At 43.0% G+C, this 26,200-nt stretch overlaps 1 protein-coding gene across 5 annotated transcripts in view; it reads left to right on the top strand.

Annotated features, from left to right (window-relative positions):
* Positions 1-26,200, top strand: part of SCAPER (S-phase cyclin A associated protein in the ER) — a 198,242-nt gene that overhangs the window by 82,577 nt on the left and 89,465 nt on the right. For all 5 annotated transcript variants that reach the window (XM_035112175.2, XM_035112172.2, XM_035112171.2 and 2 more), the window contains 2 exons: positions 3,431-3,496; positions 9,403-9,514. In XM_035112175.2, the coding sequence (XP_034968066.2) occupies positions 3,431-3,496; positions 9,403-9,514 (178 nt within the window). The remainder of the gene's footprint in view (positions 1-3,430; positions 3,497-9,402; positions 9,515-26,200) is intronic.

The following is a 26,200-nucleotide window of genomic DNA, read 5'->3' as shown; positions in this document are numbered from 1 at the left end:
GGCTGCCTTCAGATGTATTCTAAAAGTCTGGTAGATGTTTTTCTCTTTGACATCTGGTGGGAGGGTGTACCACAGGGCGGGTGCCACTACAGAGAAGGCCTTCTGCCTGTTTCCTTGTAACTTGGCTTCTCGCAGCGAGGGAAGTGCCAGAAAGCCCTTGGCGCTGGATCTCAGTCCCCAGGCAGAATGATGAAGGTGGAGACGCTCCTTCAGGTATACTGGACCGAGGCCGTTTAGGGCTTTAAAGGTCAGCACCAACACTTCGAATTGTGCTCGGAAACGTACTGGGAGCCAGTGTAGATCTTTCAAGACCGGTGTTATGTGCTCTCGGCGGCCGCTCCCAGTCACCAGTCTAGCTGCCGCATTTTGGATTAAATGTAGTTTCCGGGTCACCTTCAAAGGTAGCCCCACGTAGAGCGGATTGCAGTAGTCCAAGCGGGAGATAACCAGAGCATGCACCACTCTGGTGAGACAGTCCGCAGGCAGGTAGGGTCTCAGCCTGCATACCAGATGGAGCTTGTAAACAGCTGCCCTGGACACAGAATTGACCTGCGCCTCCATCGACAGCTGTGAGTCAAAAATGACTCCCAGGCTGCGCACCTGGTCCTTCAGGGGCACAGTTACCCCATTCAGGACCAGGGAGTCCTCCAAACCTGCCTTCTGTCCCCCAGAAACAGTACTTCTGTCTTTTCAGGATTCAACCTCAATCTGTTAGCCACCATCCATCCTCCAACCGCCTCCCGACACTCACACAGGACCTTCACCGCCTTCATTGGTTCTGATTTGAAAGAGAGGTAGAGCTGGGTATCATCTACATATCTCTCAACGGCTGCATGTAGATGTTAAAAAGCATGGGGGAAAGGACAGAACCCTGAGGCATCCCACAAGTGAGAACCCGGGGGTCTGAACACTCATCCCCACCACCACTTTGTGAACATGGCCCAGGAGGAAGGAGCGGAACCACTGTATGACAGTTTCCCCCAGCTCCCAGCCCCTCTAGACGGTCCAGAAGGATGTTATGGTTGATGGTGTCAAAAGCCACTGAGAGATCCAGCAGAACTAGGAAACAGCTCTCACCTTTGTCCCTAGCCTGCCGGAGATCATCAACCAGCGCGACCAAGGCAGTTTCAGTCCCATGATGAGGCCTGAATCCCGACTGGAAGGGATCTGAATGGTCCCCTTCTTCCAGCCGTGCCGAACATAAAGGCAGTGCAGACACAACTTGCTTGTTGTTGTTTAGTCGTTTAGTCGTGTCCGACTCTTCGTGACCCCATGGACCATAGCACACCAGGCACTCCTGTCTTGCACTACAACTTGCTTACCAAACAAAATTAAAAAATTCCTTCCAGCAGCACCTTAGAGACCAACTAAGTTCGTCATTGGTATGAGCTTTCATGTGCATGCACACCTCTTCACTTCGTGCATGCACACGAAAGCTCATACCAATGACAAACTTAGTTGGTCTTTAAGGTGCTGCTTGAAGGAATTTTTTTATTTTGTTTTGACTACGTCAGACCAACACGGCTACCAACCTGTTGCTTACCAAAGTTAAGTAATTGTGAGTGAGCTATAGGATTGGTGCATCCTTTCCCCAGTTTCCATTCTGGGCAGAAAGCCACTTGATGGTGAGGTGGTTAGTATTGGAGAGTTTAAATCCATGCCTGATTGAGCATCCTTAAGTCCATTCTCTCTCTAAGCCTCACTTTCAATCAAATGCTTCTTGTGAGGGTAAAAATGGGGAATACACATAAGCTTCCCTGAGCTCCTTGGAGGAAAGGGCAAAATAATAATGTAACCAGGAGAAAACTAAGTAAATGCAAATTCATTTCAGTCACAGTTAGGTGTTGCAATAATTCCTTTGTTTGCTTATATATTGCAAAAATGTATACCCCACGTTTCTTATAAGTGGGTAATGACAAAAGTAATAAAAGCAATAGTGAACACTGTAGATCAAAACAAATGTGAACCCTGACCAGAGAGATACAGTCAGTCTGCAGAAACTCAAAAGCGAACAATGATCAGCAACACAGGGAGCAGCAGCCCATACCAAAAATAATTCCACAGAATTGGAAACGGTTGCTAGTAAATAGGGCCATGTTTGCAACTAAGGGTTCTACAAAACTTGCTTTCGTGACTATAGCACATGCAATTACTGGTTTGTTTGCTTTTCTGCTTTTCTTTTTTAGCCTTTTTGGTGTACTTTTTTTCCAATGAAGTGCTACTACCTTTTACCTTATTTGTTCCACCTCTGGGCTTTGTTTGCAGGAGCTGAAAATTTAAACATTCCTAAATCATCAAAGTATCTTCTGAATTTAATTTTGCCAAGGCTTTGTTTGAGTCGTTGGCTGGGCTGGTGAATCACATCTTGTCCCAAGCCAGATTGAACAGAGTTAAGCTGTGTCAAAAGGAGCGTTTGCCTCTGTCTCCACCGTGTTGGCATTTCGCCAACATAAACCTGAATCCTTTTAATTGTCTGAACAGGTTTGTACTTCTGACTCCTGCTTACATTTCTCTTAAGTGAAACAACCATTCATACAGGGCTTTCCTGTGGGCAGGGGATGGGGGGGCTCATGTAATTGCATCAATTGCTAACCCTGTTATTCTGCCACGAAACATTAATGAAACGCAAGTGATTAAAACACTGTCAATACCAATTAATAATTCTGTTATCAATTGGAAGACACACCTTTTTAATGCTAGAAGTGTGTTTTCTCCTTTTGTAGTTAATGCTTATGATAATTATAGATGCTTCAATGTTTCATCAGACAGTTACTAAAACGGGACCAGTGTCTACTCCTAGTATCAGGAAGCTAGTGCTGTTGATGGGGGAAATGGTCTTACAATTAGTCTAATTTCTATTAGTGTAGTAGTAGTAGTAGTAGTAGTAAATTGAATTTATATATCACCCTATATCTGGAGGTCTCAGGGTGATTCATATAACAAAATCAAAATATAAAACCACAAAATATATAATCAAAATAAAAACAACAACCCCCTCCCCCCAAAAACCACATTTTAAAAGGGCATAGGATGTCAATCAAATCAACCAAAGGCTTGGTTAAAAAGGAACATTTTTGCCTGGCGCCTAAAGGTCTCAGGGTCCAGGTAGGTTCATAGGGAAAGAGGTGGTCCTTGAAGTATTGCGATCCTGAGCCATTTAAGTTCTGGTCAAAACCAGAACTTTGAATTGGCCTGGAAACTAATTGGTAGCCAGTGCAGTCAGACCAGGATCAGTGTAATATGCTCAAACTGTCTTGCTACGGTGAGCAAGCTGGCCGCTGAATTCTGCACTAGCTGAAGCTTCCGAACCGTCTTCCAAACTTCTGTTCTTTTATTGCTATGAAAGAAAGGGAGGAGTAAAATGGTAATGAAGTCTACAGGGTGCCTTGTGTGAGTTATAACTAATATTTTAAAATGTTTTCCTCCTTAGGGCAAAGGAATATGAAAGTATAATGGAAGCAAAAAATGGCTCTTGTGACTCCCCTTACAAAGCAAAGTAAGCATTTGGACCTTGTTTTATATTTGATATGTCACTAGATACAATTGTGTTACTGGAAGATGAAGATGTTGATGTTCAATCCATGTAATATGGTCAGCCATTTTTCATTCTTGTCAGCCATTAAATCACAAAAAGCAAACCATTAGGAGTAAGTTGAATTATCAGAACTGCACATAGTAAATTGTAAAGTTTCCAAAATAATTTAAATTTAAAAATCTATTTTGCAGTCGGCACTGTTTTAGATTTTTAAAAAGCAGCCTATAACTCTCTCACTGCTGGTGCATATAAAGCAACCTTATAGATAACTAACTTTCCCACACAGGAAAGCAACCATCTAATTTTGAAACCTTCTAGAAATTAATGAAATGAATAAAGAAATCTATCCCTTGGGTGAATAGTATAAAGGACAATGCACAGCATCTTTGATCTCGCTTGATCCATGCACATAAAGACAGTCATTTGTTGGCCTGTTAAAGCATTTACCAGTCAGATATTCTATGGGCATAGTTTGAAAGGTAAGCTGCATAAATGCATGTCTAAAAAGGGGAAATGCTAATTCCCACAGATAAAAAGCCATACAGAGGCCCCCTATGTATGTGGTGCTTTGCAAAGAAGGAGTGACAGAAAACAGACTGTGGATGTAACATGAGACGAGGAGACAAATAGAGCAGAGGAGGCAAGGGACAAATCTCTGGTCATTTCCGTTGCATGTACTTAGGCCGTACTTTAAAGGTCCCCCCCACCCTTGCCTTGTTTTGTCAGGCCTATGGGAATGTTAGGGATGTGGATTAGGATATATTATTAGATAGATCCTATCCAAGCTTGTGTTAGCAAGCTTCCAATATTAGCAGAGTGACATTCCCCTTTTGTGCGCAGCAAAGCATGTGCGTTAGATTCGCTAGAATCTCTATAACAATATTACACTTTATAGTTCAATATTACACTTCCTGGCAAAGGTCCCCTTTGTCCCTCTTAAAAGAAATACACAACACAGTGTTTATAAAATAAGATAGAGTTTACTTACAGTTTCATCCTGAGTTACAGCATAATCTCAGAAAGGCAGGCTTGCTTAGAAAAGTTACAAGTATATATATATCTAGAGACTACTTAGTAAAGTAAGACTCCATTTGGTCTCACTCTTGGCTGCAGGCCTAGAGTGAGAACCATGCTAACTAGAGATTCTCTGAAGATGTGTTCCATCGAAGGAGGAAGTAGCTAAGAGAGAGAGAGTGATTGCAGGCTAGGGCTTTTGTCTAATCCAACTCATTTGCATGTCTGAGGGAACAGGAACTGACCTGTAGTCAGGTGTCCCTCCAGGTGAGTTCCTGTTAGTGGACACTCTAGGAACTGTTGTGACTTGTCTGCCCCAGTGTTCCATCCCACAAGGCCGAGGGCTTCATTCCCCCCTGGACAACCTTCCAAGTGGCTGGAGCCAGAGGCAAAAAATGGAACAGAACAATGGATGTGACTCAGTAGGCAACATTCTAGCATGCAAAAATCAGAGGTGTCACATGCCTGCGCACACACACTCCTCTACCCTCTATTCAGGCAAGCAAGAGGCATTATTGCAGTCAAGAACCCATTGCAGCCAGGGGAGATCAGGCATGAAGGACTCCGAGCAGCACTGAAGAAAGGCCTCCCTGGGTGGGACTTAGGTATAGTCCCAAGGGCCAGATAGAGTCCTGGAAGGCCTTGTTTGGCCCAAAGTCTGAGGTTCCCTGCCTCTGCAATAAGAAATGGAGACTAGGAAGTTTAACAGCAACTGCAGGAGAGGGGAGGAGTCGGATGAATAGGGAAGTACGAAGAAGTGTGGAGCTTCACTCAGAGCAAGTTAAGATACTGAAAGGTGCTTGGTTGCCTTGCCTTGGCATCTGGAATAATAGTAAAAAGAACAAAAAAGCCTGTGTTTTCTCTGTCTTTCTGCTTTCCTGGGCAATCAGCCAGGAGTTGTCGGCAGCACCCTGACACCTCCCCTTTCTCATATGGTGTATAGTTGGCGCAGGGCCATAGCGCAGTGGGGGAACAACTGCCTTGTATGTAGAAGGTCCCCAGGTTCAAGTCGCCAGTGGCACCTGCAGCTGGGGCTGGGAGAGTTTCCTGTCTGAAACCCTGGATAGCTGCTACCAGTCTGTGCGGGCAATACTAGGCCAGGTGGACCACTTGCCTCAGTAAAAAGCAGCTTCCTGTGTTAGCTCCGTTGGTTAGCACATGGTGCTAATGATGCCAAAGTCATGGGTTCAATCCCCTTATGGGTCAAGAGGTCTTCGGTTCCTGCTTTGCAGGGGTTTGGACTAGATGATCCTTGGGGTCCCTTCCAACTCTACAATTCTATGATTCTATGATTCTAAGTTGGGCAAAGGCTTCACAGAGAAGCATGGATGTGGGTGAATATTTGGACACATACACACATAAATAGCTAATAAGTCAATTGACCATCCTATGAATACGGGTGGTGGTATTATTTTTCAGATTAGTCTTCATCACAAAACTTCAGATCTACTAGTGGTTTTAAGTGTGAAAATTCTCTGGTTCCCGAGCTTGAAAAATGAGAATTTGAGGGGGCTTTGCTTGTATCTGGAGCATATGCTGCTTGTGGTGGTATATGTAGCTCATAGAGGGACCCTGAGGACCATCTAGTCCAACCCACTGCAACAAGGGCATGAAAACTTACTCCTGGCCCTTCTCCTCCCCCCGCTGCTTATTTCCTATGGCCAGGTGGAGCTTAAAGTACCCACTTTTTTTGATCATGAATCCAATTTCGTGTATTGAAGGAAAAGGTGAGGGGATAGAACAATTTTATTTATCAATGGGCTGAATGTAGTTTATTCTATAATTTAAAGCTAAGCACAGAGAGAACTTTTTAATAGAGTTTTAACAGTATTTCGCAATTTCCTTCTACTGGCAAACCTACCCTAGTTCAGAACCTCAGCTAGTATAAATCTCTCTAGCTTGACTTAAGTTCTCTGGCGTTTTGCCAGTATATACAAATGGAGGAACAAGCCTTCCATGCAGTCTTTTAAAATACATTAGTGGGAAAGCGCAGAATGTTGAGGAAGAGGAAGAAGTAAAATCTCAGTTCTGTGCTGCTGTTGCAGTGCCTGTGGAGTTCTGTTTTCTACCACCTCTGCACCTGTGTGTTGTGTATCTTCCACCTATTTCAAGAACCTCCAAAAAGTATACGGTATACTTGCAGCATCCTGTCTGCTTTTGAATGGATGTATTATTGATATTGGAGGGCAATAACATATCTATCTACCTACCTACCTACCTATTTGACAGGATAAGGATGTAGTCTTCAAGGTCTTAGGATATTTTCCCTCGAGGCTAAAGAGTTACTATTTCATTGGAGATGTTTGAACATTCCTGCAATCATCCTCTGAGGCCCTCCTTCATGTGCCTCCTCTATCAGAGTTCCAAAGGGTGGCAACACGATAGCCGGACTTTTCTATGGTGGCTCCCTGTTTGTGGAATGCGCTCCCCAGGGTGGCTCACTTGGCACCTTCATTACATATCTTTAGGCAAAAATGTTTCCCATCAACCAGGCATTTGGCTGATTTTTTGGGTTTTTTAATGTGTTTGTGGGGGAGTGGTTATTGGGTTGTTGTTTTTATTATTTATTGTATTTTTCTGTTGTGAACCGCTGTGGGATCTTCAGATGAATTCTGCAATTCTGGGCTGCATCAATAGGAGTATAGGATCTAGATCAAGGGAAGTAATAGTACCACTGTATTCTGCTCTGGTCAGACCTCACCTGGAATTCTCTGTCCAGTTCTGGGCACCACAGTTCAAAAAGGATACTGAAAAGCTGGAACGTGTCCAGAGGGGGGCAACCAAAATGGTCAAAGGCCTGGAAATGATGCCTTATGAGGAACGGCTTAGGGAACTGGGTATGTTTAGCCTGAAGAAGAGAAGGTTAAGGGGTGATATGATAGCCATGTTCAAATATATAAAAGGATGTCATATAGAGGAGGGAGAAAGGTTGTTTTCTGCTGCTCCAGAGAAGCGGATACGGAGCAATGGATTCAAGCTACAAGAAAGAAGATTCCACCTAAACATTAGGAAGAACTTCCTGACAGTAAGAGCTGTTCGACAGTGGAATTTGCTGCCAAGGAGTGTGGTGGAGTGTCCTTCTTTGGAAGTCTTTAAGCGGAGACTTGACAGCCACCTGTCAGGAATGCTTTGATGGTGTTTCCTGCTTGGCAAGGGGTTGGACTGGATGGCCCTTGTGGCCTCTTCCAACTCTATGATGGAGGTTTTATCCCCACCCATATCCTCTGTTAATCTGCTTTGTTATAATCAAGCAGGGACGCAGGTGGCACTGTGGTCTAAACCTAGGGCTTGCCGATCGGAAGGTTAGCAGTTCGAATCCCCGCAACGGGGTGAGCTCCCATTGTCAGCTCCTGCCAACCTAGCAGTTCAAAAGTGCAAGTAGATAAATAGGTACTACTCCGGCGAGAAGGTAAACAGCATTTCCATGTGCTCCTCTAGTTTTGCCAGAAGCGGCTTAGTCATGCAGGCCACATGACCCAGGAAAACCGTCTGTGGACAAATGTCGGCTCCCTCAGCCAGTAAAGCGAGATGGGTGCTGCAACCTCAGAGTCGTTCAGGACTGGACTTAACTGCCAGGGGTCCTTTACCTTTCTTACCTTTTATAATCAAACAGCGTATAAATTTTGTGAAATAAATTTAAAATAGTTCCCCTTGCTTCCTCTGGCTTTCCCACAAAACAGGTCATCAAAAGCTAGTTCTTTATGCTTCTCTATATTTCAAAAAAAAAAGCAAAAGCAAAAAGGAGAGCTCTCCACTTACCAGGGGTGAGAGGCCTGGTGAAAGAAGCAGTCTTTTGTACAAAACCTGTTGAACGACAGAGCAACCTGAGCCCCAGCCAGGATGGCCAATCGGGTGAGAGGAGCTGAAATGCAGCAGTGTTGGGAGTGTATGACGTTGGGGGAAACTAAAGTAAACCAAAATTAATTCCCCCTCCTCTAGTTTTTTTTATAGTGACTGATTTAAGAATGAATTTCCAACACAATCCAGCATAGTCTTAAATTTGACAGATTCTCAGACCGTTCCTACAATATCAATAGGAGGGCTAGATGAGCATTTAGAAAGAAAGGAATATGTTTACTTTCCTTGAGTCAACCGACTGCTCAATCCATAGTTCTCCAAGAAGTTAAGCAATTCTGTAACCATCAGAGTTATCTAAGAGAAGGTAACTTTATATTCTGCAATATGAGGGGAAATGTGAGAGAGAAATCCTTTAGGGATGTGGAAATGCAAGTCACGGTAGATAGGGCTTTGAAGAATTATGGAAATATTGTAAGGCCAAACATAGGGCTCCCCTTTGACTTAACTATGGCTGGAAAAACAGAAGGAATGCAGCAGAATTCGGACTATATTTGTGGTTTGTTGTTGTTGTTGTTGTTGTTGTTTTTTGGGGGACTCTTTTCAAATGTATATGTCAAGCCAGAACACACAGTAGTTGAGTGAGAGCCCCCAATCCTGTACCTGGATGATAAAAAGAAAACTCTAATCACAGGTCTCTCTTCAGTTGTGATATCCCCCCCAACCCTCGTACCCTATCTATTTGTTAATGTCAACATTAAAAGTGCTAGAGAAGAAGGTTGGATAGTGAGAGAGGCTTCCGAATCCCAGAAGGCAACCCTGTGCCTTGGAGCATTTCTCCGACATTGGATGCCACTGTAATATAAGCACACATTTGGATGGGGGGGGGATTCCATTGAACTTGGTGGAGCTTACTTGTGAGTAGGAGTGGCTAGGCTCACAATGTTTCTCTCTTTAGCATGCTATGATTAATCAAGTCTCAGTGATATATTGCAGGAATGTAATTTTCCCAATTCTGATCTTTATTTTTCTCCTCCCCCCCAACATTTGCATGGAAGGCTGCAGCGATTAGTAAAAGACCTACTAAAGCAACTTCAAATTCAAGACAGCAACAAAGTCTCGGCTCTGGATAGGATTTTGGGAGAGATTTCACGTATCCTGGAAAAAGAGGTATCATAACTCTTGTTGCTCAACTCACCATTTCTCTGCAGGACTCACTGCAGACGCCATCATTTGGTTACTTAGGCACACAGGCGCTCTCTGTCTCTCATGCACACGTTTGTGTTGGTATACTGTAGATATGTGTGCATGTGGATTAATCAATCTGTGGCATTTATGATATTGACTGGCCATGCAATTCCATGCATGTCCCAGTATGTTTTGTTCATGTGACTTTTGAAAGTGTTGTATAAACAAAGGTTACATCCAACTAGTTTTACTTGGACAAAAGTCATTGAAATGGATGGGCATTACTAACTTACTCCCATTAATTTCAATGGGTCTACTCTGAATAAAATGTAGTTGGCTGCAATCCCAAGAAGTGTAAATGAGAGATTTTATGATTATGTGTTATATTCTACAGCTAGTAGGTGAAAGTTGCACTATCAATATATCGAAAACAGAAAAACTAGTTGAAAATGCCATCCTGAGCTGCTGCATCCTTTTGAGTTGATTTAATTGTTTTTAAATGTTCTTTTCAAATATCTTTATCATATGGAAAAAATAGAAACCAAGCATTCATTAAATATCACTAAATCTCCAACATTAAATCTCAGAAATCTACTACAGCATCAGAGAACGGTGCATATGCATATATATTTATTGTTCTGAAACTAGAAGAATACATTTCACAACCAATGCTTGCTTCTCTTGTATGCATATGGAATAGGCAGCGCTTTTTTTCAGCCGGAACTCAGTTCCAGCACCTCTCAGGTGGGTGCCATTGCCATTATAAGAAAAGGGAGGCGTTCATGGTGAGTTCCAGCACATCTTCTTCTAGAAAAATACTGTAGCACTGGGAGCAGGTAAGCTTCTTTTGCAGGCCCTCTTCTCCTTGTCCTCATACCTTACAGCAAGGATGGGGACCTGTTGCCCTCCAGATGTGTTAGATTAAAAGTCCCATCATGTCCGGCCATTGGCCATGCTAGTTGGAGTTCAGCAACATCTGGAGGACCACAGCTTCCCTTTTGCTGCCATACAGCATGATGGAATATAAAGCAAGGCCTTGCTTACAGATCCTAGTTCTGGAGCACAGAGAAGGAGCCAAACAGGAGAAGGGATTTCCTACAGTGTTTTTCCTACAACTAATTTACTGTTCCCAAAGTGTGTGTTTCTCCCATTTCATCTAACATTGTGAAAATCCTTAATGCTTTAACCAAACAAAATGGAAAATCACTGCATCTCGATTCAGTCTCCTGTAAAACCATTTCTCTGGTTATTGGTTAAAGATGAATAACTTCAGGCTTTGAATAGCAACAGAGTAACATAAGCTTTGTGTGGCTTATCAGCAGCTTTTCAGACATGTGTGTGCCATTACTACAAGTAAACAGAATTTAAATGGATGGAGTTGACATGGATCCCCCCACAAAAAACTACCAATCCTGTTTTTAAGAACACAGCCAGACTGCTGCTTAAAGCTGGCATCATGTCACACAGACGTTAATAAGTAAGTTCATATCTGCCAAAGTTTATAAGCTGGTGGAAGTGAGAAGGCAAAATATTCCCTGACCCATGTCGCCGAGTGTAATGTGGTGCAATATCAGATTCTGGCAAACCCTGCTTTGGTTTGGGTTCATTGAAATCCAAATACCACAAGCAATGGAAGAAAAATAAATATGGGCTGTAGAAGTATCTACTTGAAAATGGGAGATCTGTACTGTGCAATGTCTATTCTACATGTGGCATAGCACAACTGAACCATTCTCCTAGGAGAGTGCAATTTGTGCATTCAGCATAGGAGATGTACATGTGAGAAAATGTACCCTGGGGGTACTACACAGTTATTCATGCCTTGGTAACTTCCAGGGTAGACTACAGCAGGGAGTGACTAGCATGTGGCCCTCCAGTTGTTTGTACTCCAACTCCCATCATCCCTGACCATGGATCCTGCTGACTGTGTCTGAGAGAACAACCTCTGGATGGAACTACATTGGCTTCACCTGCTCTAACCTTTACACCATATTGACTCTTGGCTAAAGATGTGTGTTCACTTCTCAACATGTGAAAAGCTGATCTGAAGGGGTTTTTCATTTGTTCTGGAATGAAGGCTAACAAGTTCCATATGTACCCATTGATGCCATTTGGGTGAATGGTCAGGGACAGAGAGCACCTCTTTGGCTAACCCCGGTTAGAGTTTGGACTTGAATTGGGGAGGACCCAGGTTCAAATTCCCTCTTACCTTACCTCTTCAATAAGCCTGCCCAACCATTACAATAATCTTTGGAGCCCATCTACCCTTCCAACCCCCCCCCTTTCAATCTGAGATTAGGTAGGTAGTGACAGGAGAGAGAGCTTTTTATGGGGGGAAATCAGATACATGACCCACATGTGGGTAATTACCCGCACCCCATAGTCGCCTTTGACTGGACTTAACCGTCCAGGGGTTCTTTACTTTTAATTAAAAGAATTGGCTGGATGCCTAGATTCAAAGCACGGTGCTTAACACACTCTCCAGCGGGAGTGACCCCCCAGCAAAGTTTAAAATGGTCACAAAGTCAAGGAGCAATATAACATGGGAGTAATAGGCTGTTGGACACTTGTATATATCCCGATTAGTTTGCTTGCAGCGTTTCTCCTTTTCTTCCCCTCTCTCAATGAACAGACCACTCTTAAGTAGGTTTTTTAAAAAAATGTTTGCTTACAAAATCCAAAGGTCTGATTTATGCGCTATCGCATTCAGCAGCAAGGAGAACACAGTTAGAATACTCTTGGGTACAAAATACAGAAATATAGTTTTGAGCATGCAGTCTGAGCTTGGAGCAAGCTTAGGCATGTCCTTCCTGGCCACAACTTTATTCGTTATGGATGTTGAGCGGTATTGGCTTAGGCATTGGATCCTAACCGACTATGTCCGACTCCAACCCGTGTGTTAGAGTCTGGGAGAAGTTAACCACCAGTAAGGAGTTCAGTGATGTACATCAACCGAAACTCCTCTGGACCAAGCCCCACCCCTGGAAACCTTTAACAGAATACTCCTCCATTTCTTGGGCAGGTGATGGCACTACCCCCCCCCATTAATCTTTTACTGAAAACATCCAATGCCTAACCGCCAAACCAGTAGTTGTGACGGATTGCTACGAGGTAGGCGAAAAAACCATCTTGGCTAGCCCAAGTGGGAAAAGTCCTACCAGGCCCCTGGCCAACCAGGCGACCAACTGAAGTCCATAGCAGTGTCAGCCTAGCCTAAAGGGTGGGCGGGCGGGTGAACCGATGCAGCTGGGAGCTGGGGTTAAAGAGACCGGGTTCCCACCTGCGGTCTGCTTAAAACCCGGCTGGCCACGCCCCCGGCCAACCGGATTGGTTGGCTCCTGGCTGATGCAGGCGGGAACCCCCCCCATCGCAAAGGGGCTGAGCTCTCAGCCCCAACGGGAGAGTTCAGTCATGACACCCACAACACCAGGCGTGGAAGTGGCTTTGTGTGGCAATGTCCCTCCTTCCCAGTGGAAATAAAGCACAAGACACAAAAGATAGATTTTAATTTTAGTGGTTTCCTCCTACTCTACGATTCTATGAAATTGGGGAGGATATTTGAAAAAAAGTTGAACAGTTTGTAACGCTTCCCTAACTCAAAAGGTTTAATGCAGTAGATTTGCCCCTATAATGGGACACCATTTCACTATAAGTAATTTAAATCTTACACAGATGGCAAACTGTTCTTTAGGCCTCAGGGCGGATAAGGAAAAAATGAACATATGTACAGTATTAGGAATATCTGTTCTTAATTGGTCCATTTGAGCCAAGGGTGTGTATATATTTTAACAGGAAAACATGGGTTCTTGTTGCTAGCATTGATATCTATCAGCTAATAGCATAATAGGTCTAACTCTTCTCAGGAACTATTGTACATATGAACTTAAAATGTTTTTAAAAACAAGCCTGCAGTTTAATCAAACAAGTATTTCCCCCTTATCGCAAGTAGGTATCTCTCTTTGGTGGCAGATTTGTAAGCAGTGTGGGTTGTATTTCTGATGCTGTCTATAATCATACCATTGCTAATTGTGGCGTAATGCAGTAACCTAAACAAACGTTATTGAATTTTCCTCACAAATTCTTCACGAGTCATTTTACTACAGAGACTGTTTTGTAGGTAGTACAGGCAGTAATTTTTTTAAAAAGGGAAAAAAAGAGTGGCACAGAAGCGGTTTTGTTTATATAGGTGTGTGTGTGTATACACAAGATAGCACCGTGAAACTTTATTTGTCTTTACTTATTTGTTTTGAAAAATTAGACCCGACATTTCTCTATAAATATACTCAAAACATTTATAGATTACAGTATAACCAATTTAACAAATTAACAATAAGAGAATAAGTAAGAAATGAAACATAAACCCACACTTTGACAGCAGAAATAAGCAGAGAAAATAGTGATGCTGCTGTGCAAAACAAATAACACCCCCAAAACAACATCAGCATGCATGCACACGAAAGCTCATACTAAAAACAAACTTAGTTGGTCTCTAAGGTGCTGCTGGAAGGATTTTTTTTTATTTTGTTAAAACCACATCAGTCACCCTCCTGGCACCTGAAGGTGTAGGGAAGCTGTTGTCTTCCAGATGTTGAAGCCCGCCTTCTCATTCCTGACAGTCGGCAGAGTTGCTTGGGGCAGATGAGAGTTGGGAATCCAACAACAACTGAAGGGCCATAGCTTGGGGGGGGTGGGCACCCGTTTGTGATGAGGTTGGGCAGGCCTCCTGGCCTCCCTAGGCCCCTTGGGGAGGGCATTGAGAAGGCCCTGTTCCTGGCAGAGTTGTGCTGGGCTTTGGTGGTGGGGGCACCTGGAGCAGGATCTCAGTTGTTCAACAGAGTGAGTACACATGAGGAATGGCACCCAAATATTCAAGATACTTACACCATAATTTAGAATCATAGAGTTGGAAGAGACCCCCAAGGGCCATCCAGTCCAACCCCCTGCCAAGCAGGAAACACCATCAAAGCATTCCTGACATATGGCTGTCAAGCCTCCGCTTAAAGACCTCCAAAGAAGGAGACTCCACCACACTCCTTGGCAGCAAATTCCACTGTCGAACAGCTCTTACTGTCAGGAGGTTCTTCCTAATGTTCTTTGACTATAATTTAATTTCCATTTACAAGTGATTCTCCACTTCCACTCATAGCTAGTTGTTTAGAATTTGGGTGAGCACCCCTTTTTGTTTCCAAGCTGTTTCATGTGTTCTTGGCACCAGCTGCTACTAGTGAACTTTCTGATTTAATCTGGTGACATCTTTGTGGTTAGTTATTTAAGTCGTATGAGTTAGTTATTTGAGTTGCTTTTCTAGCATTCCGATCTCCCAAGTTGGCTCAGAACAAGTAATTTAAATGTTAACATGAATTAGCCCTTCCTCCCGCCAAAGTCTCTTCCAGTGCCCCACTATCTGCTCTCATCTGCTGTCGTCCTCTACACCCCAGGAACAAGCCTCTCTCCACTGATAGCCTGGAAGTGAGTAATTATTTTACTTCCTAGGAGCAGAAACAACAGAGAGGCAAGATGTTTCTGGCTGCTGTTGGTTCTTGAAGCCATGGCAGGCTCGGTGTAAACATAATAGGGAGCACATTGGATGCAGCATGGTGTGTGCTTGGGCTGTGCAAAGAAGAAAGGGCGACAAGGGAGGGTTGCATGCTCTGCTGGTGCCAACACTGGCCTCTTCTCAGCATCAGGCTGAGACTTTCCTCTTCAGTTGGGGGCTTGATGGAATTTTCATTCTTTTAATTTGATTGTAAGTCGCCTAGAGACTGCCCTGCGTTAGGCAATTAATTAATCCTTATGAACATAGAATGATAGAAATGTAGAGTTGGAAGGGATCCCAAGGGCCATCTAGCCCAACCCCCTGCAATGCAGGAATCTCAGCTAAAGCATCCATGACAGGTGACCACCCAACCTTTGCTGGAAAACCTCCAAGGAAGGAGAGTCCACAACCTCTCGAGGGAGACTGTTCCACTGTCAAACAACTCTTATCAACTGGTGGGACACGGGTGGTGCTGTGGTCTAAACCACTGAACCTTTTGGGCTTGCCAATTGGAAGGTCGGCGGTTGGAATCCCCACGGCGGGATGAGCTCCCATTGCTCTGTCCCAGCTCCTGCCAACCTAGCAGTTCCAAAGCACATCAGTGCAAGTAGATAAATAGCCTGGACACTGCAGTGGGAAGGCAAACAGTGCTTTCATGCGCTCTGGCTTCCATCACGGTATTCCTTTGCGCCAGAAGCGGTGTAGTCCTGCTGCCCGCCTGACTTGGAAAGCTGTCTGTGGACAAATGCCGGATCCCTCGGCCTGAAAGCGAGATGAGCGCCACAGCCCCATAGTCACCTTTGACTGGATTTAACCGTCCAGGGGTCCTTTACCTTTACCTTTATCAATTGCTTGATTGTTGTTGGTCCCATGACTAAAAAATCAAAGCCAAAATAAATTGCCTTCTTTTAAATAAATATACTGATGGATAGCTAGTTCATAGTTGCTGCTTGGGCAATAGTGCTCACAGAAATGTGATATAAGCAGGATTGAATAATCTGGCAAGTTAGAATGCCTACTCTGGCCTGTTTTCTAAAGACAGAAAGGACGATTTTAGTATTCCTTGGTATTGCAAATACCCTTAACAATCGACACAGTTTAAGGATACACTAGTGATGGATAGCTGAACTTCCTCTCCTTATGAATAAAGTTAAGATGGTCTTCACATTTTGTGAAAATGATATTTTTCTTGCATTTACTGACACTGCCAAAACCGACCACTTTAGTGTAACAAGAAAGGAAATAAACTGTCAGTAATATAAATGCAGTTCCCCCCCAAATGACATCCATCTTCCTTCAACATTACATAATCAAGCTACCAAGAGCTTTAAGTTTCTGAGAATTTTAGTTGACTTTTGTGAAAAGAATTGTACCCCAGTGCATCTTGCTATTGCATACTCTTGGGCAGTGCTTTTTTTCTGGGGGGCCGCAGGGGTACACATACCCCTAAACATTTTGTGAATCTAAGTTTGGCCTCATTGAGGGGCAGTATTTCAATATGGTCCCATCACGTCCTGGCAAACAGAAGGGGAAGAAAGGGAAACAGTGAGAGATTTTACTTTCTTGGGCTCCATGATCACTGCAGATGGTGACAGCAGTCACGAAATTAAAAGACATCTGCTTCTTGGAAGAAAAGCAATGACAAACCTAGACAGCATCTTAAAAAGCAGAGACATCACCTTGCTGACAAAGGTCCGTATAGTTAAAGCTATAGTTTTCCCAGTAGTGATGTATGGAAGTGAGAGCTGGACCATAAAGAAGGCTGGTCGCCGAAGAATTGATGTATTTGAATTATGGTGCTGGAGGAGACTCTTGAGAGTCCCATGGACTGCAAGAAGATCAAACCTATCCATTCTGAAGGAAATCAGCCCTGAGTTCTCCCTGGAAGGACAGATTGTGAAGCTGAGGCTCCAATACTTTGGCCACCTCATGAGAAGAGAAGAATCCCTGGAAAAGCCCCTGATGTTGGGAAAGATTGAGGGCACTAGGAGAAGGGGACGACAGAGGACGAGATGGTTGGACAGTGTTCTCAAAGCTACCAACATAGAATCATAGAATCATAGAGTTGGAAGAGACCACAAGGGCCATCCAGTCCAACCCCCTGCCAAGCAGGAAACACCATCAAAGCATTCCTGACAGATGGCTGTCAAGCCTCTGCTTAAAGACCTCCAAAGAAGGAGACTCCACCACACTCCTTGGCAGCAAATTCCACTGCCGAACAGCTCTTACTGTCAGGAAGTTCTTCCTAATGTTTAGGTGGAATTTTCTTTCTTGTAGTTTGAATCCGTTGCTCCGTGTCCGCTTCTCTAGAGCATGAGTTTGACCAAACTGCGGGAGGCAGTGCAAGACAGGAGTGCCTGGCGTGCTATGGTCCATGGGGTCATGAAGAGTTGGACATTACTAAATGACTAAACAACAACAATTTCAATATGAGTAGGAAAATGAGAGTATCCCATAACATTTGTTTTGGGGGGGGGGAAAGCACTGCTCTTGGGCAGAATTTAAGCAACCATGTTGCATTGGAAGTGCTTGAAAAACTGAAGAGGTGCCAATAGTTATTAGTATGATTGCTCCCATGTTAATTTGAGATCTCATTGGCTCTATCTTTCCCTGATTGTCAGAACAGCCTGTGTTTTCTGATCCCTACCCCTGATACATCACTGTTCTAACCTTGTCCTTCCAGAGGTGCCTTGTTAGAAAGTTTAATGTGAGCCGCTAGGATTGTTGTTTTTCGTGGTTCAGCTCCCTCCCCAGGAGCCTGGTTAAAATTCGGAGTGGGGAGCAGACATATTACCGAGTGCTTGCGCATAAACCTTAAGGTGCTGTACATTGCACAGCCTGCCATTTCACTAACTGCAGCTGCAGAGGCATAGTTTGAACTGCTGATCGCCTGTTATTGGACTGCCATGTGTTCCTAGCATAAAGCCCTACTGCGGAATTCTGCCTTATACTGTGTCAGACCATTTATCCATCTAGTCAAGTGTTTTCTACACTGACTTACACCGCTCCCTTTGGCCTTGGTCAGACCACACCTAGAATACTGTGTCCAGTTCTGGGCACCACAGTTTAAGAAGGATGTTGACAAGCTGGGACATATGCAAAGGAGGACAACCAAGATGATCAAGGGTCTAGAAACCAAGCCTTTTGAGGAACAGTTGAAGGAACTGGGTGTGTTTAGCCTAGAAAAAAAGAGACTGAGACAAGATATGATGGTCATCTTCAAATATCTCAAAGGCTGTGTTATAAAATCATATTGGGGGGGTTGCAGGACACCATTATTAATGAACAGAGAGGGGTAACCACAGCTTGACAGCTACGGCTACCCAGAGTCCTTCGCACCACCATTTCGCCGCCACAGCTTGGCTCTCCTTCCCTCCACAGACCCGCACCCCCTCCGCAGGGATTAACATATTCAAACACCTCCTAAAATCCAACATAAACTCTGCATTTCCCCTTCGCCTAAGGACAAGCATATGCAACCCTCGCCTAGACAATTATCACAGACAATTATCATAAACTCCACCAAGTAACGCAGCCCATTTTTATACAGCCTTACCATTTTATACAAACCTTATACAAACTTGCTATGAACTTTTACCTTCTCGTGATTATATGCTTGCTTCTTGTGATTATATGTCTGCTGGCCTTATGTGCCTTAAATGTGAGAAACCCCTTATATCCCTTGAAAGGCGTCCCTCCCTATATGCCTAAGAACCTAACCACAACCTCAGTATTACTCTTGATTAATTAGACTAGTGTTCCTCTGTATTAGAAAATAGGTTTGTTAGTATCTCTTTGTATTAGAAAACCACTGTTTTATATTTTAGAACTGTATACGTCAGGATGTATTAGAAATGTTTTCCATACTTATTTTCTGTGCAACCCTTCTCTGACCCCAAGCCCCCCTGAAACCTCCCCATCACCGTCCCATACCCAACGAAGGAAGACACGGACAATAGAAAGATTAGCTTGACAACTTTATTCAAATAAATTGCCATCCTCAACGTAGCCCACCCTTCCATGGCCTGGAGGAAAACACTGCCGGGCGGACTTCCACCCCATGGAAATCGCCAGGAACTGCCCCACCTCTGCACCCATCTTGACTGATTGCCCTTCCTGCCAAACAACAGGGAGCACCATCAACGACAGGAGAAGAGAGATTGACATCTCTCCATCTGAAAGGAAGAGTCATCTCCGCACCCCGTCGCCCTTGTCTCCCCCTCCCTCCTAGTCCAGAGATTTCCATGCATGAACAGGAGGGTATATAGGGGGACTTCACCATTTCCCGGGGTTCCTTCCTTCTTTCCAGAGGCAGGGACCCTACAGCTGTAGCTTTGCATTCTGCAATAAAGGGATCAGTTTGTTTTTCCTGACAGCATCGTGTGGTCTCTGTCATTTTCCCGGCGGAGCTGAACTTAGTGCAAATTTTGGAGCTTCCGACCCGCGTCTGTCCTTCTTAAAAGGCAACGCATTTTGGGGTACATTTTTCATAACAATATGGCGAGCCAGCCAGGAGACTCCGTTTAGCCGTACTCTTGGGGCGCCGTGGTTGGGGAGCCCAAGCGCACCCAGCCATTTGCAGGGGGGATCCCCTTCCCCGACTGTCCCTGGAGTTCTGGCCTAACTGGGATCCTTAGCGGGACCACACAGGGAAAACAAACAGGATCCAGACGGCCGTGGGGGTTGATTTTACAAGATTTTTCTTCTCCTGATTGTTGCGAGGTGACCAAGCTTCAGGAAAAGAAGGCAGCGCGCTGCGACGTGAGTATCAATAGGGAAATTGGCTTTTCGGGGTGGGAATTGTCACAGCAATCAAACTCTTTCCTATTTTTCATAGCCAAAAAAACCCAAAGCCCGTCGGAGTCTGCCCAGGCTGGAAGGTTTTGCGGCTGCCCTTTTCCTCCCCAAGGCTTGTTGTCCGTCGGAGTTTTGCCCAGATAGCGAGCCTTGGCAACTCTCCCTTCTCTCGCTTAGCTATCCCGGGTGAAGACGCCCCTCTGCCATGGCGACCTTTTGTTAGGTATGACCCATGACCAGAGATTGCAAGTGCGCCCGTTCCCTTTTCCTACTTTTCATTCCTCAGGTCCGATCTGGCATTGCGTAGGCAAGCGTTCAGTAGGACCTGAGTCTAGAGAGCAAGAGGCAGGGAGATTGCTGTGGCACTATTAAATTGTGGGTGGGAATAAGGAGTCCTCCTCGGAGTGTGTCCACTTTCCTAGAACGTTTTCCTAAGGAGACTTTCCAAACCCCATTTTCCCTTAGAGAGCCCTTTAGCAAACCTTCCCAAACCCACTTTCCTATCGGAGTCGGTCCACTTTCCTATCGGAGTCAGTCCACTTTCCTTAGACGTGCCCCAGGTTCCCCAGGAGTCCCGTGAACCCCGAGAGACCCCAAGGCCCCGTCGGAGACCGCCCAGGGCTAGAACTTGCGCAAGTGCCCCTTCGGAGACTGACCAGGGCAAAAAATAAAAATAAAAAAAATGGGTGCACCCCTGTCCAAAGAGACAACTCTGCAGGCTTCAGGGGAGAAATAAGCCCAAGGAGAGCTTACTTCCCGTCTGAACTCTGATAAACGCCTCCAATTGTATTTAAGAAATGTTTCAGGGTCTAAAAAAAAAAACAAAAGGAAAAACCAAAACAAAATGCAAGCTTGCTTAAATAATTTTTATGTAAGGGCTTGATCAACCCAAAAACATGGCAAATATTAAAAAGAGTGGAAGTAGTGTGTAAAGGTTTGTTTTAAAGAGGCTGTAGAAGGTTTTTTTTTCTCTCTCCAAAAGTATAAAGAGGTGTGTGTGTGTGTACCTACCCATTTTTCAACAGAAAAGAGGGGCAGGATGAAGGAAAATAAAGAGTTGTAACTTTGAAAATGCTTGCTCAATGCTTTGAAAAAATTTCGAAACTTGAAAATATTCACTTCATAAACTCCAGCTATAAGTGGATAAGAGATGTACTCAATGTTTAGAAATGTTGTGGGGTTGTGTTTAGATTGGCCACAACATCCATAGACTGCCTTCTTAAGTGTGCATAGTTAAAACTGCCAACTTGTTTTAAATTTCTAGTATAAAGAAACCATGTTGAACCAATCAATCTTAAACATGATAAATATGAGAATGAGGTGTGCAAATGTTGTTATTGAGAGAGGCTACAAAGGGGAGTCTTTCTCCAAGTGACTAGAGGAATATTGACTAAAGGAAAATTGAACAGCTATTCCTATAAAGGTGATTTGTTTGTCAAAAGTAGAGCTTCCATAGCCAGGAATTGTCTATCTGAGTCTAGTTTTAACTTTGATTGTGTTGGACAGAAGGGTTATTGTCGGGCTCCTGATATCAGTCTCTTAAGGAAAAAAACTCATCTGCTAAAGGGTTCTGTATAAAGTTGGTATTTTCATTCAAATCTTGTGAATCCTGTATCTTAGAGGGTTAGACTAAATGACCTCAGGGTCCCTTCTAACTTCCATTTTAGAGCTATGTGAAAGGCAATGTGTCTGATGTGGTGATGGGTTGAAATTCAGCCCAGCTCTGCTTTCTGGCAAGGAAAGATTATTGGTTTTCAGAGTTGGAACAAGAGTGTCATTGTTGTTATGGAGTTATTATATAAGTTTTTATCACTTTCTCTATTAAGGTTTAAAGTTTAAGCACATATGAAAGTCTTGAACATTTCCCAATCTTTATCCAATCTTAAGATTTGCTAAAGGCTTCTATATAACGTTGGTACTTTTAATCTTCCCCTTCCTTATTTTTCCCTTAGTACACACGTGTGCTTCCGTGATAGGGCATAGCCCGTGTTTCCTTCCCAGTCAGGCATCTGTACTCAAATGTATGTGTATCCTAAGGGCGGTGATAGTGTTGAGATCCCCATATTTCAGAAGGGGTGGACTAGATTACTCAAGCACTGAAAAGTGAGTTTAAACTCTGGTGGCTTAGTGAAATGGCCTGAATTCAGTCAAGCTTTACTCTTTGGTGGAGAAGGATGGAAAGACAGATTTTTAAAGTTTGGCATGAAGAGTTTGAGGTGCCACTTAGAAAGAGGTAGAGATGGTATATCATACATTGGAAATGAATGTCTGGTGTTTCCCCCCCCCCCCCACCATATTGTCAGCTATTTTTTAACTGCAAAACTCCACCCAACAGTTCAAGCACATACAAATTCATAATCAAGCAGAATGAGCCTTGACCATCCCTGTACATAAAGGCCAGAAGAATTAGTCTGGAAGATGGTGAGGCTGAGATGAGTGAGAATGTTGAATATCATTAAGTCTGCTCTGGCCATATCACCCATAGATAAGGGGGCAGAGAATTTAGTCTGCCATGGCTGTAATAAATTAATTAAAAACAAACGAAAACATTTGCAATTACGAATTCACCCCGAACCCTGTAGATAAAGGGGGCAAATCAAGATTTATTTTGCCTGGGGTATGAGATGTTTATATAGTACAGTAAACATGGCTAATCAGTGCCATGACTTCATTAAGGAGTTTAATTTGACCAAACTTTTATTGCAGCTTTCTTGTGAAAGTATTGGGTTGGGTTGTCTGTGAAAACATTGGGTTGTCTGGATGTTGAAGTTTTATATATTTAAAGTTTAAGATTTATAAGCCTGCTTCCTAAGCAGCAAGGAACAGGAAGTAAGAGGTGTCAGAAATATCGCAGGACACAAAAGCTATAGAAATGGATTTAAACTGACCAAAAATAATTTAATTTGACCACTTTTTGTTGCTGGTTTGGTGGAAGTGTAAATTGTTGGGTTTCTGTGTAAAATCTAACCTATTCACCCTTCCCTTCCTCTATTCAAATGGTAATTTAGCCAACACCAGCAACACTTTCAAGTGGTACAATGGATTTCTGAATCATGAACTTTGTACATGCACAGAGGCTATGCCAGCTTGAAGAGAAAAATAGAGAGAAAAAGGAGGTTAAAAACAAAACAAAACAAAAACAGCAACCAAATGCTGAAGGGCCTGTGCCATGCAGGGGAAAATTTGTTTAAATTTCCTTATGTGTCTTTGACTCCAGGGGGTCACTTGAGAAAACAAAAGGGTCAAGTGTTGGACCATCATTCCAAATCTAATATGCAAAATTCTTTCCAGAGGTAAATATCTCAGCACTCCCACTTTGAGTTCATCGCTTGAGTACTTTCATCATCGCTTGAGTACTTTTTGTTGTTGTTTGTTTCCCCTTTCAACAGGATACTGATTGTGATTTTAGTCAAGGGCTTAGAAAAAACTCCAGACTATGCAAACCAAGGGTCTGCTCCCCCTTTCCAATGGGTATTCAGGAAGCACCTTCAGATACTTATCTCGCATTTGCATTTCACCCCAAGCATTAACTCCTGCATAACCTCCCCCCTTGCAAAGTTCCAACCTAACATGCAAAAATTATTCTCACAGCTTTCCCAGGAAGAACATTTCTAAAGGATATGTGAACCTTTAAGAAGACTAAACTCCAGTAACAAGTGTTTATTTTTTTCCTTTCTCCCACAGCAAAAAAAAAAGGGGGGGAGTGAAGTGATACAAACAGTAATTTCCTTTTTCCTCTTTTATTATTTCTCTTTGGCTTTGACGCTTCTCTTTAGCTTACAAATAATCTGCTTCCATTTATTAAATCAGTTTTTCCATTATGTCTATTAAATTAATCTAACCATACTTGTACAACTTTAGATTGCTACTCTTTATTTTCATTTGAGATGCTCATTATTAGAAATTGTGTGTTTTAGCATTTATTTATTTATTTTGGTTCCTCATATGTCAGTGTTTTGTTTTGTTATATTTTGGGGCATGTCCATCAGTCCATCACGTGGAATGCCAATATTAACCTGTATGGTCTTTATAATGTCTTCATATTATTTGATAATAATTTTTTTTAAATCTGAGATTTTTGTGTCAAGTCCTTCTTAAAAAAAAAAATTGCTGTTTGAGTGGTAATCTAAATATCATTTTGTTTTTATTTATGCATTTTTTCTATTTCTACTTTTTCTTCCTGTACATACGAATGTAGCATCTAAGTCATTCTTTCCTGTAAATAATAATAGTAATAATAATCCCTTTCAAACAGGATACGCGAACCTCAAAGAGAATTCAGAACCACACATGGAAAATGTTAATAACTTATCAATTGTGTCCTAATTAACAAAATTGTTGTCCTCCACAGCCAAACTAGGTGAAGTAAATTAAACAGACTGAGTAGACAATAACAGCAGTAATTAAATATGAATGATAATAATATTTAAATGAATAAAATGCTTAACTATGATCACATATTATTTCCAGCTTCCCAAGAAGAACTTTATAGAATATTTTCCCCTTTATTATTAACTAATTATATCTTCAGGCCCCAACCCCCTACAGGCCTATTTTCAAAAGGATGTTTTACAGGAAATCAAATGCTAATACCATCCCCTCACCACCTTACCAACCTGCCAATGCATCACAGTGGCCGCAACAATTTATTCCCATAAAAGACTTGAGAAACTAAGTAATTGAATTATGAAGGGCATTTTATCTCTTAGCTATAATGTTTCAGCAAGGTTTAGAAGTGCTGTTAACTTCCTCCCAGTGACTCAAAGGCAGACAAGAAAAGCCCTTGTGCCCAAGGTTGGAAATACATGCAAAAGCAGCAAGAATTATCTCAAGTTCACCCAATTGCCTCAAGATATACAAATGGTGTAGACTTAACAATGTGAAGGTTTTATGCATTATGTGTTATTATGTAGGAATGCTGAAATGTGTCAAATGGGACGGACAAGGGGGGGGGAATGAGTTACAAGGATATTTCTTTTTTTATTTTAGACTGTGCCCTCAAGATTGTGCAACTGATATATAATTATGTTTTATGTTACGTGATATTCTGCAGAAACCTTGACCTATGTCTGACAAGTATATGTTATTTCCACAAAAGGGGGGGGGCATTTTTGTGTGTAATTGCTTTCATGTTTTATGTATAGTAAGTTATTGTATAGTGTAACATTCCTTATGCACCCAATGGTGGTATTATTCCTTATACGCCCAATGGAGGACTCATGTTTTCTAAAAGATCAGGCTATTGCATAGTCCATTGTTGAGATTTAGATCAATTTATGACCACATTTCCTTATCTCACCTGGCACTTTGTAGTGTGCCAGCCTTCTTTTTACCAAGAAGCAGTTTCAGGATTCATGAAACCAGCAGATACAAGAAGGTGTATATGCCTTGATTTACCTGGAATGATTCCTTATAGAATTAAATTGACCAATTTGGACATGTGCCCTTTTCAGAATGGTTTTTATGGGGCTGTATAAATTATAATTGGGTCAGTTCTAATTGGGCAAGTGAATCCAAGGTGCAAGTAGCTTTCTCCCTTTAAGAGTAACTGAGCAACTCCCTACTACAGTGCAAGACCAGAGCCTATAATAAAAAAATCCCATAGAAAGCCCAAGGCAAAGGCATCTCTCTCATGACATGTCCAAACCTGTGGCAGCTATGGTGAGTGCCAGGTGACATGGTCGATATGAAAGCCCTAAGGGGATTCACCAGGGATTGTTGCTGCTGTGCCATGATGGAGGTGTGAGACCAGAGGAGAGCTAGCTTTGACACCTGACAACACACAAAAAGGTAAAAACAAACAAACAAACTACGCTTTCCAGTCAATATTGGTGGATCTTCTGGTAAATGTAAAGCATAGACCACTTGTTTTTCCCATAAGTGCTAGAATACTGCTGCATACAGTGAAATGGAGAATGCGTCACTGTCGATTATATGAGGCAATGATTGGTTGTTACACAACAATATTGCCTCAGAGAGGGGACACTGTTATAAAATCATATTGGGGGGGTTGCAGGACACCATTATTAATGAACAGAGAGGGGTAACCACAGCTTGACAGCTACGGCTACCCAGAGTCCTTCGCACCACCATTTCGCCGCCACAGCTTGGCTCTCCTTCCCTCCACAGACCCGCACCCCCTCCGCAGGGATTAACATATTCAAACACCTCCTAAAATCCAACATAAACTCTGCATTTCCCCTTCGCCTAAGGACAAGCATATGCAACCCTCGCCTAGACAATTATCACAGACAATTATCATAAACTCCACCAAGTAACGCAGCCCATTTTTATACAGCCTTACCATTTTATACAAACCTTATACAAACTTGCTA

This window comes from Zootoca vivipara, chromosome 9 (genome assembly GCF_963506605.1).
Source record: "Zootoca vivipara chromosome 9, rZooViv1.1, whole genome shotgun sequence".
Taxonomy (NCBI): domain Eukaryota; kingdom Metazoa; phylum Chordata; class Lepidosauria; order Squamata; family Lacertidae; genus Zootoca; species Zootoca vivipara.
Note: the sequence above shows the minus strand (reverse complement) of the source record. Positions and strands in the feature narration are given on the sequence as shown.